Below are 14,753 nucleotides of genomic sequence, written 5' to 3'. Positions count from 1 at the left end.
GTACACGGCAACACGGCAAACATGAATTGGATTTTTATATTGATACGGAAAGATTAGATTCTTAATCAGTTATCTATATATATAAAAATGAATGTTTGTCTGTCTGTCTGTTCCCTATAGACTCGAAAACTACTGAACCGATCATCGTCAAAACTGGCATCTGAGGGTTTTTGAGGCCGGGGATGGTTTCTGTAATAGTCAAAACTCCATCCGACTTAAGAAAGGAGAGGCTTCCATACAAAATTTGTAATTTTTCGAAACAAATTAAAGTCATGACATCCATTTTCTTGAGATTTTTTTTTCCTTTGGGTGGTTTGTTTTTCGTCTCTATGGTCGAGGCGTCGCAAAAGGAAAGTAACCCAGGCATAGCATACTGATCAGTAGGAATATTTTGGCGCGTATTTCTCAACCAAGCATATTTTCTTTGAGGGGTTTGTTTTTCGTCTCCATGGGCGAACAAACGTCGTCGCAAGAGGATAGTAACCAAAGCACATTGTTCATTGATTGCTGGAAAATTTAACAATAAGGCGCCTGTTTCTCAAACACGTGGGGGCGATATGCAACCTAGATGTGTTTTTTCTTGCTTATTAGATTTGTACACAGCACGTGGTAATAAATGACGCTTAGATGTGACACGGATTGGTATTTTATCAATCGAATCAAAACCAATTTAAAGATTTGAAAAATACTTCCATATTTAGTTCATGTTAATGTAGGTAGCATTCGAATTTTCATTCAAGGAACATTAGAACATGTTCAAACGTTCAACTTTTTCTGTTGAAAAAAATTAAAAATTATGTTTTCTTCTAGAAATTGTTACTTCGGCCCAAATACACAACTGAAACGAATTTAGAAATGAAGGTGGGAGCTTTATATTTGAAATAATTCTGAAATAACCATCGTACTTTTTGCTTACATACCAATTCAAGTGCGTACTTAACATGAAAAGTGTTTTTGTGTTACATGGCTGCATATAAGAGACTTTTGATCCGCTTCGTTTTTGAAAAGCGAGACTTTAGAACTGATATTCAACTGGAAGCAAAATTTTTAAGAGAAATTTTTAGTATACCCTTAAAATGTTAAAAACAATATTCCCTTCTGTCAACTTACACGGTGGGGCAAGGGCAAACGTCGAACTTTTAAGAAATTCATCTTCAAAATGATTCAGTATGTTGGAAAGATCAGAATGGGTATTCCGAATGTTGAAACTGAAGCGGTTATTGAAAATTCTTAAATGTCTTTGTAAATGAAGGTCATTCCCTTTGAACAGCATTCGTTAAAAGTGGAGTAACAAACATAAATTTATATTACAGGAATACTGCAGATATATCAGTGAAACTTGATAGAACAAAAAGCAGGAATTCGTATTAAATCCATTTTAAAGCCATTACTCTGACGCATCTGTAAATAAGCTTTGCAATGGCACTTGCCTCTATATACGGGACAAATGTAAACTTAGGAATTTGTTTTTGCCAACATTTTTGAATATTTGACTTTCAAAGAGAAAATTAAAAAAAAAAAAAACGCTGAGAACTTATTTAGTGATGCAACTGATATTTTTTTTAAATATATATATTTTTACCGTAGTAAATTTATTTTAAAAAAAAAGAAATTTGCACTGTATTTAATACATAACTAATTTAATATATTTTTCATTACCATGATAAGTGCTGTTTGGGTATCGAGCCGGTTTAATTTGCCTACCTTTTTCAAGCAGTGGGGGACAAGATTGAAAAAGATGAGAGAGCTCCCATGTAAATTTAAGATAAAGAGCTTTTCAAAGAAGGGAAAAAAAAAAAAGGTTTTTTTTGGGTACAGAGTACAAATTTCAGATCTTGAAAAACGAGTTTAGAGTTCAAGTTTCAGTAAATAATATATACCATCTTTGAATTGCAATTCAGAACTGCAGCTGCAGCTCTCATTTCAAAGTTGTTGGTTCTGAAGTATTATGAGGTTTGATTTAAAAAAATGCTCTCTAAAATCTAAATTTGAATAAATTTTTACAAATTACATTTAATTCCGGGGCGGAAGGTGTAGCAAAGCACAACGGGTCAGCTAGTCTCACATAAAATATGGCTGCCACCTTACCATCCCTTTTAATATTCCATTAGATTGTTCAATAGTCCTGTATTTTAAACCATTATTAAATTTTTATAACGCCCATCCATTTATTTGCAGTTATTCAACCAGTATTAGTTTGACGATCAAAATTTCTTTTATACAGCTTATTAATCCACACCAAAATGTTAACATTATGCGCGTGTTATCTAAACAATATTTTTCTTCATTTTTATCCACCAGAGTATTTGTTCGATATTTGATGAACATTTAGTTTATCAAGATTTTGTTTTTTTAATTTATTTATGAGTTTCAATATACATTTACAGGTATTTCAACCGCGCTTGAACATCATCATCACATTATATAAAATTTTCAGAGTGACAACACTCCGTAATTTGTCGTCCAGATTTGTATTCCAACCGATGCCAAAATATTTAACTTAACATTTGAATATATTCATCAATTTAACAAATTCTTTACTCAATAAATCATATATGTATATAACAACATCATAAAACCATATTCTGTTACCGTATAAAATGTATTAAATAATTTCATGGGATTGGTGGGATGCATCAGGCCATCAAACAAAGGGATTGAGCACATGGGTATGTATCTGTGGCAGTACTACTCGTATTACAGGGTGGCCACCCATTCGGGAAATGCAGGAAAAAGACGATATTTGAAAAGCCGGGAATTCTTCCGAAGAGTCGGGAATTTTTGGCGCGATGAAAGTCTGTTCAATGAATTTTGAACGAAAAAGGTCGAAACATGTAGAAATTGATTCATAGTTGATCATCAATCCCTTTCCAATAGACTTCGTCCGATTTCTACTAGCTCAAAACGGATCCTTCTGCCGAGTTGGATCGGCTTTAACTTGCTTCATTGCTTCATTTAACTTTAAGTTTTAACTTGCTTCATTGAACAAAGGGAATAACCGTTAATCCAGTATGCTCGCCATTCTCACTCGAGTGATTTCGAGTCCTTAATGCAAAAAGAAAAAAGGAGAAGAATCGAAAAGAACTAATGCAAAACGGAAGCGAGAAGCAGGAAAGGAGGCCAAGGAACTAGCGGCGAAAAACTTGAAAGTTATATCCGACGCTCAGAGAGAGGCAAGCATGAATAATAAAGACATACACCGTCTTAGCCGATTTAAGATTAACATTTAACACCCAGTACCTAGATGGGAATCGAACCCATGCCATCAGTGGCTCAGCGATTACCGTCTTACTACGCTAACCACTCGACCACAGAGACGTACAAATAATAATATAAAGTAATATAGAGAGTTTTTAATGAAAACCCCAAAAGCGATTATTTCTTTTTCCTTCTATTTGTTCCATTGTAATATCCCTCATGTTTTGAGTCGATTTTTTTTTCAACCAGATGATATTACCACATATTATTATTACGTATTACGAGATCTTTTACAGGTAGGGGTTTCTTTGATATCCAAAATGTCTCGAAGACCTGAAAGGACATCTCAGATGACTTGTCGCTTCTAGGGCGTTTAAAACCAAAGATACTTGGATCCTGTGAAATCTGGAACAAAATATGTCAAAGCAAGTGCTAAGCAATTTGAAATTGCTTATTTGATATTGAATTATATGAAAATCGAATTTGAGCAAGATACCTTCAAAATAGTTGTTTAAAAGATCGATGATCTTTAAATTAAAAAATACCATACTTTCCACCACACGTTTCTACATGGTCGGACAATTAAGGACGATTCAAACAAAATATAAAAACAAAGGCATATCTGAAAAAAAAACTAGGCGTTATTATAGAACGAACAAAAGAAAAAAGACAGAGATTTCTATAAATTTAAAGTAGGTACTTACTGAATCACATCAGCAGTGTTAAAATTGTATCCGAGAATTGAACAAAAATTAATGTCCATTTTGATTTTTTTTTCAATCGTTTTCGAATATTAAATTTTTTAAAGAAAAATGTAAGTTTTTTTATTTAGAAAATAATATGAATAATCCCGGGAAAAAATCGGGAAGCTTTAAACAATATCTGGACATCCCGGCCAGATTTGTTTTATAGATATCTCATTCTTTATTCGATTTATGGGAATGCCTGGATATTTCAAGAAAATGTGGAATAAACGATATTGCGGAAATTGCACCTATTTAGACTCCTGTGCAAATAATTTCCACGCAGAAATATTTCCACACTGACGCACACATAGACAACCCGTGTCAGTTTTTCAAATCAGCCGTTGCTCGCTTCTGATTTTCGAATCACATTTCCAAACGGCATAATCTTTATTGTTTTAGCAAAAAATATTCTGAAATGCGAACCAAGGAGTTCAATAACGAAAATTGACCGATCAACAAATGAAAAGAAACGAGCAGAAAACAGAATGCATTCTGTACATTCGGGTACAGAATGTAAGTGGAACAAATAAATCATGCATTATTCGGGCTTTATTATCAATTACTGAAAAATTAGCCAAAAAATTATGGATTCACTGACAATTTTTACTGACACACCAGCTAGTCGCAATAAGGTATTTCCCGACTTGTCAATAGAACAGCTGATTCCTCATGTTTACAATTTTCGGCAGCTGGTGGTAGGGTAAAAATAACAACAACACTACGCATGTTCAATGGTCGGATAGTAACGAAGCCAAATTGGCGATGCAAAAGTAATGGTTATGCAAAATTCTTAATTTTTTAAACTACCTTAAACTAAATAATTGTAGACATGAAATACTTTGAAGGTAATGTTGATGTTATGTAATGTTAATTTGAAAAAATAATTTCTTTTGAAGAAATAATTGAACAGTGCTAATCTCCCAAGTTCAAAATGGCGACCAGTAGGTGTTTACCAAATCTTGGGGGCGGGGACTACAGAGACTTGCATAGTGAGTTTGTTGTATATTCGGCAATAACTTCTCGAGACCAATCGATCCTAACCCTTCGGATATCGTAAGTTACTCTACTTACGAATCCATTCCCTTGAACGTTTCATCCAGCAGTTATTAACTGGATAAATGATAACTTAGGGTGACTTGTTGATGAAGCCTTAGCCACAATTGCGGTACAACCGTGCACCCAAGGTGGCTACCATACTTACATACATACAAGAAAACATTATCGATACCCGAAAAAGTTGAGTGGGCGGTAATAGGGCCAGTTGAACACCCCAAAATTTAGTTAATTATTTTGAAAAGCGTACATTTTTCGCATTCCACTAAATTTTTTATTGAAAGTAGAGCAGTTTTGAGAGGTATTGGAAAAGGAAGCGAATAAAAATCTGCCGTCGTTTTTTTTTATCACACATGTTTGAAGTTGAAAAACCGCTTAACTGGGCGGTAGATGGTGACATGATGGTACTTAACATTTCAAAATAAAGTAAATATATATTACCTGGTTTTAAATGAAAATACTCCAAAAAACAATTTTATTTATCAAATTTTCACAACTTCTGAAATCTTAGCTGTGTTTAAATGATTTTTGAAATTGTCAAGAATACCTCTATCCGACAACGTATAAATATGTTGGGGTCCAATGAAAGTTTCGACCGCTATCTCGGATCTTCCGGTAGAAAATCTTACTGTAAAAAAAGACATCCAACTTTGGCTTTGCTTCTCTGTATTTCATATATCAATGAACCGATTTTCTTAGCTTAAATAAAATAAACCAACCATTATTGTAAAGCACATTAAATGAATCCCCCAGATCCTTAATTGAAGTATTCCGGTCTATCTTATAAGATTTTGAATCAGGTAGATGCAGTTGAGAGCTTTCGTCAAGAAAATTGATTAAGAAACTTCAGCAATATTTGTCCTGCTTCCACTGTAAACGCTAGTATCCTGTACAAAATCTTCATTTTTTTATTCAAAGAATCTCACTCGAACAATTAACAAACAAGTCAAAAAATGTTCTAGCTTTTGAAAAATGTGCCATACACAACCAAAGCAACCAAAAGTCACATATTTACTTGAATGAAGGCTTCGAAAGTTACATATTGGCTGAAAAAGAGAATCAACTTCCCAATTCCCTTAAGTGAACTTTATGTACTCATTAATGAACTTGAAAGTTGCAAAAGTGATTAATATGAACGTTGTATGTGACTTATTTTGCTCAGTTCCCATGAGTGAATTATATGTACTCAGTAAAACACTTGAAAGCTGCAAAAATGCTTAAAGTGTACGTTGTAAGGGGCTTGAGTAACATAAAGGACACAAAAGTACTGAGTCACAAAAAGTGCGAGTTTTAGTTTCAGTTAGAACAACATCTAGACGTTGCCTTGTGGTAGCGTGTTCCATTCTCACCACGAAGGTTGGGGCACTTGGGGTTCGATCCCCAACCCGAACACGATTTTTTTCAATAAGTAATTTGATACTTGAGTGACCGTTCTGATGCGATATATTTAGGAAATGTAGGAAAGAAGCAATCGAGCAGCAAATTGAACAAATTCCGGCACCATTCATTGAACATAGTAAATAATCAAGAGAACGTGATATGAACCGATGCCAAGGGTGCAATTGAGCAAGAGAGAAATTTGTTTTTCTCATTTTACGATTTTTTTTAAGCTGAATAAAAAGGCCGCTGGAAGCTGAATAGAGGGTGAGGACCTGTTTTGAAACTTGACAGTATCCCAGCAAACATTTTTGTAGGTATATTTCTCAACAAACTTTGCTATACGTTTCATATACATTATAAAATCATCTTATATAACTTGAAAAAAAAACAGCATTTACGTACTAAAGTGGAGGCAATATACATACATATTTTTTACTTCTGGCTTATGCGATAAGTGTTGTAAAAATTGAACGATATACAACACCTTTTACCGTACATCCTGACAGTATGCGAGAGAGCGCAAGTTCTGCTGCATGCAAACCGTTGCCAGCGACAATATTTGCTGCTTCTCTCATTGGACAGTTTAACCAAATGGACCCTCTGATTTTTAGAAATCTGGTTGCACTGCTAATCGCAGAGAGAACAACAAGGTTGTTTTCTCACTTGAATCCCGCACGCGGGAGATAAATTTGCAAACATGGCGCAATTTTGTCATATCCGAGTCGGTAGACTTTAACCAACCATTTTTACGATCATTTACTTGGTTTGGTAGGAATTACGATTCGCATTAACATTGTTAACGAGTTGAACTGACATTTCTAATGCGATGTTATGTTTGCTGGGATCATTAAGAACTTAAATTTTGAGCTGCATAGAACGTACTTCATATAAATGATGGGGCTGAGTAAGCTTTTTTGTACTTGTTTATTTTAATGGGACTTTTGGTTGCTTAGGAAGAAAACTTTCAATAGTTTTCTGTCACACTTGTTCGCCCAACGGCTTATTCATACTAATGCACTGTGCAAAAGCCCTATGGTTGCTACTCCGTGATTGACCGACCGCTCAAAACTGTTGACACGCTTGGATGAAAGCGAAATAAATTTCCATCCATGGTCGACATTTCACGATTCCATAATTGCCTCCGATAGGTCAAAATAGCAATTTGTGACTGACTATCGACGAAAAAATTCACATCTATTTCGTACCCACGAATGTGAACTTTTGAAAAACTCAGTCAGTTAAATTTGCAGGTCATGATAGAGTTGAAATAGCAAACAACGATGTTTAACGCCTGAACGTTATTTATTCAGTAAAAACAATGTATGACCCCCGTCATACTATTTTTTTATTCCCTATTATTTTTTTATTCCAGGTCGAAGCCATCAATTTTGTACAAACATCAAAAGAATGGTTCCTGGTTTTTTTTTCAATTTATGTACTATTGAATAACGACGCGTTCGAAAAGATGAAAACTCGAGGTATATTCAGCATTTTAACGATGAATTAATGAATTAAACCGTTGAAAAACAGGGGTGAAGTCGAGGAAAGTTTTCAAAGTTACCACTACATTTTACTATATATCTCTAAATTCTTTTATTTTGGAATAAAATAAAGTTTTACAAACTAAAATAAGACACTAAGTAATCAACAAGGCCAAGTTTTTGAAATTCGGATCGGTGATATCGTAAATTATCCTAATTCTGCGTAGTTGAGACAATAATTCTGCGCATTTAAAAAAAAATCAACAAATCTGGTAATATATGTAAATAATAAAATAACAAAATACGCAGAATTTGGTTCTACGCAGAATTAGGGCCGGTCACGATAGCCAAGTTATAATTGTTTGAATTTTTATGACTGACAAGGACTGTTAAGATGAAAGAATAATTCTGTTTGTCGTATTTTGAAAATCTAAAGATGCCGAATCTTTTAAAGTTACATCAACTTTCAAAAAGAAAAATCAACTGTGACTGAAGCAATATGATTGATTGAAAAGCATGACTTCGACACCACGTTTTTACATTTTTTGTGGTCATGCATGATAGAAAAAATCAAAAAAATATATCCTTATGTGCATCACATAGCTGCTAACTTAGATACAAGTATTTTTTTATCATTTGATAGCTGATCTGCAGTCTTTTTTCCTAAGCATGTGTTTTTTCGATTTTCTTTTCTTTGTAAAAATGAATCATTGTAGCTGAATTCTTAGACAATAATCATATTCAAGTTTCGTTACTATATTTTTTTGCATTCGGTTGAGAAAAAAAGATAGTAGTGGTTTCATGCGAGAAGTGCCAAATTGACTCACTAGTTCCCAAAAGGGTTTCATGAATTCCTTCTGGGTCTCGATTTTTTTTTTTAATTTGGAAGCGCCTGAATAAAGTGACAAGCTGCCAGTGTCGTATTGATTAGGGCTAATGAATCTAATAATATCAAAATAATTTTTGGCCAGAAGAACGGTCACAACCTATAGGTCAATTATACCCAAAATAAATTTGAAGAAATGTTTTGCGTGTAGCTTTGAAAGGTGAATAACCTCCAGTGATGGCTTATCAGTATTTTTTTTTTTCAATTTACTAACGTATACTGCTATTCGATGATCAAATAAAAAAGGGTCTGAACCAAAACACAATTACACCATAACTCACTAGCAATGAATAACTCACGAATGAATTAATAAAAATGTTTGATGCATTTCGTTCTAAAACTACCAATGTTGTACTTACTTGATTTGTGTTTCGGATATTTTCCTCCATACGCTCGATAATCAGCTATCAATGACGGTATGTTTTTTTCGTCCATTCCAGTTAAAATGTTGATAGTCGTTAGTTTATGAGAACAATTCAGAGTTTTAGTTGTATGTCTAAATTTCCTTTCCCGGTTTATTGTAATTCCGGCTACCGGTGTGTTCCAAAGATTTGAAAAATACAGTTTATTTTTTGCACTTTCTATGTCTGGCGAAGAGATTTTTATAAAAGGACTTATTGTCAGTATGGTTCGTCTGAGACCATTTAGAAAGTTTTTTTTATGTACTTCAGATTGAGACAGTTCTTTTGAGGTTACTTGAATGTTTGAATGAATTGATTCATCGTCAGTACGTAACACGTCAGATTTTTCATCCATGTGTTTTCCATCTTTTATTGTCGAATCTGGTAGGGTAGGGGGCACGGCATACTCATCGCACAAAAAAGCCATTTCCATACGCCAATTATAACGAGTAAAAATAAGAAAAGCTAATATTTTTTTCAGAATTACTAATTCACGACGACTTCCTCCACGCAATAGAATGCAACATCCACGAGAATTATTTAGTGTTTTTAAACAAAGCAATGTTTTCAGTGAACCTACAAACAAATAAAACTGTTAGTATTGCACAGTGGTAGCAGAAAAAAAGATAATTAAAAATGCTTTGAAAAAAATCAGGAGAACCGATCGGAAATGATTCATTACACCACACCATACGATTTTCTTATGAGAAATATGTTGCCTACTTAACATCTTTTTCCCACACGAACTTCATGGTTGTACTCCGTTTCCCCAAAACTTTTGCCCAGAACCATAAATTCCCAGAATTTCAATCACCAGAAGAAACCCACTTTCCCAGAATTTTTTTCTAGGAAATTTTCCACTCTGGGGGGAAAAAACCGGAAAATGGTCCATTCTGGGAAAAAAGTTCTGATAAATGCAAGGTTGCCGAAAAAATACCTGTGTTTTTGACAAAAACAAATCTAACTTTTTGTGATTTTACCCAAAAATTCTGTGATGGATTTTTGTTATGCTATTTTCTTTAATTTCGTTGAAAAGTGATGATAAATTGGTCTTTTTTACATTTAAGTTGGGTAAAATTGATTAAAAACACCAATCTTATCATCCTTTTTTTTTTTAATTTGAAGTTAAAAATCTAAATTTTATATTGACTGAAAAAATATAATTTTGGAAATCCATTCAAATTTTAAAAAAAATCTGTGAAATCTGTGAATATTTTATAATTCTGTGTTCTGTGACACAGATTCTGTGATGAAAATTTGCTCAAAATTCTGTGAAATTAAAGGTTTTTCTGTGATTTCGGCAACCTTTGGTAGGGGAGGAGCGGGCTATATGCGCCTATTAAGCAGAATACTGATTTAATCAAATATTTCATCGAATATGTTTACAAAAACTTTGTACACACGAGCAGACATCTGTTTTCTATACATTGGAGTAATTTTTATGTTGAAATCTTCTTCAGTTTTTGAGAAATCGATTTTATTATAACTGTTGTCAAAATTGCCGAACCTCAAACCGTGCGGGCTAAATGCGCCTATTTATGTTTTAGGCAAAATTCCTTTTTTTTGCGATATTTTCGTAAAATTTCATAGGAAATGCTAGAAACTGATAACTTTTATACGACAAAGCTGAAGATATATAAAAAATCTATTTCTTTTATAATTTTATAGAACAAAACAAAAGCTGGGGTTGCCATATTATGGAGACAATTTATCCATAAGAAAAATTTTATTAAATGTGTTTTGAAATCTTCAATTCTCTCTAAAGGTGTTAATTAGAGCTTAAATTCGACGTTTAATGATAAAAATCATATATTTATTCTATTGAGCCTGTTATTTTAGAATAGCGGCATTTTACAAACATGATGGGGGCATACAAAAACACTTTCTTATTCCACTTTCTAATCATTATGAAACCATCATAAAAGCCTAAATTTGTTTTACTTATAAGGTTCATTTGAATTTTATACAAAAACCACCCAAATTTTTGTTTTGAGCTTCTTTTCGGATGATTTTTAAAAGTCATTCAAACCTCCCCCCATGAGGAGGATCTGCTCTGAGAGACATTTTTCGTTTGCTGTCCCGAACAAACTCTCTCAACATTCGGTTGCTACAAGATGCATGAAGCATTTTTTTTTTGATTCGGCTGAGTGAAGACGGTTTTTTTAAATTTCGACAACAGATTGGCTAAATTTATAGTTTTTAACTTTTTTAATTTGTGGTCCAGTAATTTAAATGTGTGAAACTGTTTTATTTATTTATTTTCTACGATAAAGTCGGGCTAAACAGGTCCATTTTTCCTACAGGGCATTTTTGTTGATTTTTTTCAGATTCGCCACCTGCCGTCGATATTACGAACCTACTAAATCTGACAAAAAAAAATAGACAGAAAATTGTTGAATTTTTGTTCTAAGTGTCAAGTCAGTGTGGTCAGTGGTAGGAATATTGCTGCATCAAAATGGATTCGACAAATGCATCGACGACATTAGGAAAACAGGAAAAAATAAAGTAACAATATACTTAGGAAATTGTAAAGACGCAAATCGTCTATCTTCATGCCAAAATGGGTCGATTCACGATGACGTATGTTCCCTTTTGTGGCGACAGTTCGCACGTTCTGTTTACAAAATATTACGAACGGGAAATGGGGTGCGGCGAAATTTTTCGTGTACGGTCGAGAAATTTAACTCAAAACTCAGTTTGAGTATAGCAAAAAACCAAGTCCCATTTTGTGAACTAAATTTAGCGCATTTTTGGGTTTTAATGGTTATCTCTCCAAGAATGAACAGAAACTTGAAAATTCTTTAAAATTTCGAAAAGCGCTTCTACTTGAAAAAAGTCCCATTGAAAGAATTCGAATGTGCCGAATCGATTGTCCGGAAATTTCTTGTGTTGCTTTGACCGGAAGCTGTAAACAAATGCATATACTTGTACGACAAAACTATTCAGGGACAGAAGAATCCAATATAGGAAAATTCTCCGGTGAACATTCCGAAAGAAAAGACTGACCTATTATAATTTTTTAAGATATTCGAGGAATAAAAATAACGTCAGATAGTTAAACCACTAATAACATTGACATGAGACTTAAAACAAAATTGCTCTCTGTTTTTGGCTAGAAGCCTCCTATCGTCGACATTGCGCGGCAGCAATTCGAGCATGTAAATTTTACTGGTATCGACATTCTCGTTAATTTTCGAGCAGCTCCAAAAATCGAAATCGAGTGTCCAGTGAGTGTTTTAACTTTAAAGTTTAAGTCCATTTATTCTAGCTGGATTTACAAACAAAATGATTAATTTTCCATTAATACTTCAAACATCTAATTTTCTTTTCAATTTTTTTTTATCCCAAAACTGAGCCAAGAACTTTTGCTAAAAACGTGTGAATGAGAATAAAATGTGGACCCAAATGTTTGCTTTGCTTCCTCAGCGTGTAGAATTGGAAAATAAGGAATCAAAACAGGAATCGCGAAATGTCAAAAACAGTGAGGCCAGGCAGTGCGTGAATCGACCTATATGCAACTACGAGGCTACAAAGCATATAAGGTACACCGGGGCAAGTGCAAACTCGGGGCAAGTGCAAACGATCAACTTTCCTCTGTTACAAAAAAATTAAAAAATATTTCTTCTTCTAGAAGTTGTTGTTGTTGTCCAAATCGGACATAGATAAACTAAACTTTTTTTCAATTATTCACTAAAAACACGGCACTGTTTGATTACACACGAATTCAAGTACGTACTAGACATGAAAAGTGTGTTTTGGTTTTGCTTTTTTTGGCTACAAAAAAGGGCATTCAAATCCGATTTTTCGTCGAAAGGTGAGTGTTTGGGACTGATATTCAGGTGAAAGCAGAAAATTTATGATAAATTTCCAGTAGACCCTAAAATTGTGAAAATCATATTCACTCATGTCAACCCACACTGCGAGGCAAGAGCCAACGACACTACCGGGGTAAGTGCAAACGTACCTTTAAGCCATGTAACATCAGACATTAAAAAAAATCATCTCAAAAATGGTTCAGCATTATATTAGAGTGGTCAGAAAGGGTATCCAAAGTGTTGTATCTGAAGCGGATATTCAAAATTCCGTAATGCCTTGGCAAATGAAGGTCTTTTGCTTCAAACAACAGTCAGCAAAACTGAAGTCCCAAAAAGTAATTAATATAGCAGAAAAACAGCAAATACATCAAAAAAAGTTGATAAAACATACCGGAACATGTATTAAATTCGTTTTAGTAACGATACACTGACGCATCTTTGAATAAGTTTGGAAAAAGCATTGCGTTTGCACTTGCCCCCATAAACGGGGCAAGTGCAAACTTAGAAATTTTTTCACAAAAGTGCCGTTACTTTTTACCAACATTTTTTAATTTTTCACTTTCAACGGGAATTTGTTGAGAACCATTTTAATGATGCAACGAACGATAATTGATAATTTTTGAAGATTTACATATTTATCTAGGACATGTGAAAGTTGAACTATGGTGAAAACCGTTTGCACTTGCCCCGGTGTACCTTATACCACGAAAATTTGTTACGATGACAGGTGTCATATCAGGTATCCCTACAGATATGAAAGAGGAGGATATAAAGGCAAACATTCAAAGTAATGTAGAAGTGGATTCAGTCTTCGAAATGTATCGTTTCAATGGCGAAAAAAAGAGCGAATTCCTAAAATGGGGGTGGTATCTAGATCTAATATTCTACCTACTTATATCAGTATTTTCTCCGCTATTTTCAGAGTACAACCCTACGTAAGAAAACCTGTGATATGCTACAAGTGCCTGCGGTATAATCATCTATCAAAAAACTGAAAATCAACGGTTAAAAAATGTCCGAGCTGCTCAGAAAAACACCCAGCTGACAAGGACTGCAACAAGATTAAATGTTTGTACTGTGAGAGCAATGATCATAAAACAACGGATAAAAATTGTCTTCGATGGAGCAAAGTGAGCAACATCCAAGCAACAATGGCAAAACGAGGATTAACATATCAGGAAGCTAAACAATCATACGAAATACCAACAGCCAATCAGTTTGACGTTTTAAGATGTGCTGACGATTACCCGACACCAGCAGAATCATATGCTAAAATAGTATCAAGGCCATCGGAAATCTTCCAACGTACAAATAAGCAACGGAACAATTCACCAAGTATTAACAGATCCAACAAAACTACAAAAAGAAAAGAAGAAACAGTTATTACACCAGGAGTAGCTAGCGTGCTAGGATTATCATCAAAGAAGTTTGTGAAAAAGCGCAAAATGGATGAAGAAAGATCAGAAACTAGAGGAAATGGTTTGAATAATAATTACAAAACTGGAGAAGTGGAAAGAATGAAACAACAAATTGAGGAAACAATTAAGAAACAAACAGAAACAGAATGGAAAAGAGCAATGGAAGAAATCGGTTTTAAACTGATCAACATTTTAAAACCCCATGGAGCTTCAGGTGAGGAATTATCGTTTCAAATCATGAATGAGTTGCAGAAAGCAGGTGAGTGGACAAGAAACTCCAATTAAAAACAAAAACGTTCAAAATACTTCAAAAAACATACAAAGTTTGAACTTAGTCATGAACTTTTCGCGGAGAAATATGATGCTGCACTTCTA

At 34.0% G+C, this 14,753-nt stretch overlaps 1 protein-coding gene across 12 annotated transcripts in view; it reads right to left on the bottom strand.

Moving 5' to 3' along the window:
- LOC129754241 (putative 1-phosphatidylinositol 3-phosphate 5-kinase) overlaps positions 1 to 14,753 on the bottom strand; it is a 303,435-nt gene that overhangs the window by 116,004 nt on the left and 172,678 nt on the right. For 11 of the 12 annotated variants that reach the window (XR_008738989.1, XM_055750189.1, XM_055750183.1 and 8 more), the window contains one exon: positions 9,104 to 9,721. The exons of the other annotated variant lie outside the window; for it this stretch is intronic. Coding sequence is in view for 10 of the 11 variants with exons in the window: in XM_055750189.1 (XP_055606164.1) it covers positions 9,104 to 9,721 (618 nt within the window). In the remaining variant the exon portion in view is untranslated. The remainder of the gene's footprint in view (positions 1 to 9,103; positions 9,722 to 14,753) is intronic. 12 annotated transcript variants of the gene reach the window in all.

This window comes from Uranotaenia lowii, chromosome 3 (genome assembly GCF_029784155.1).
Source record: "Uranotaenia lowii strain MFRU-FL chromosome 3, ASM2978415v1, whole genome shotgun sequence".
In the NCBI taxonomy this organism is placed as follows: domain Eukaryota; kingdom Metazoa; phylum Arthropoda; class Insecta; order Diptera; family Culicidae; genus Uranotaenia; species Uranotaenia lowii.
Note: the sequence above shows the minus strand (reverse complement) of the source record. Positions and strands in the feature narration are given on the sequence as shown.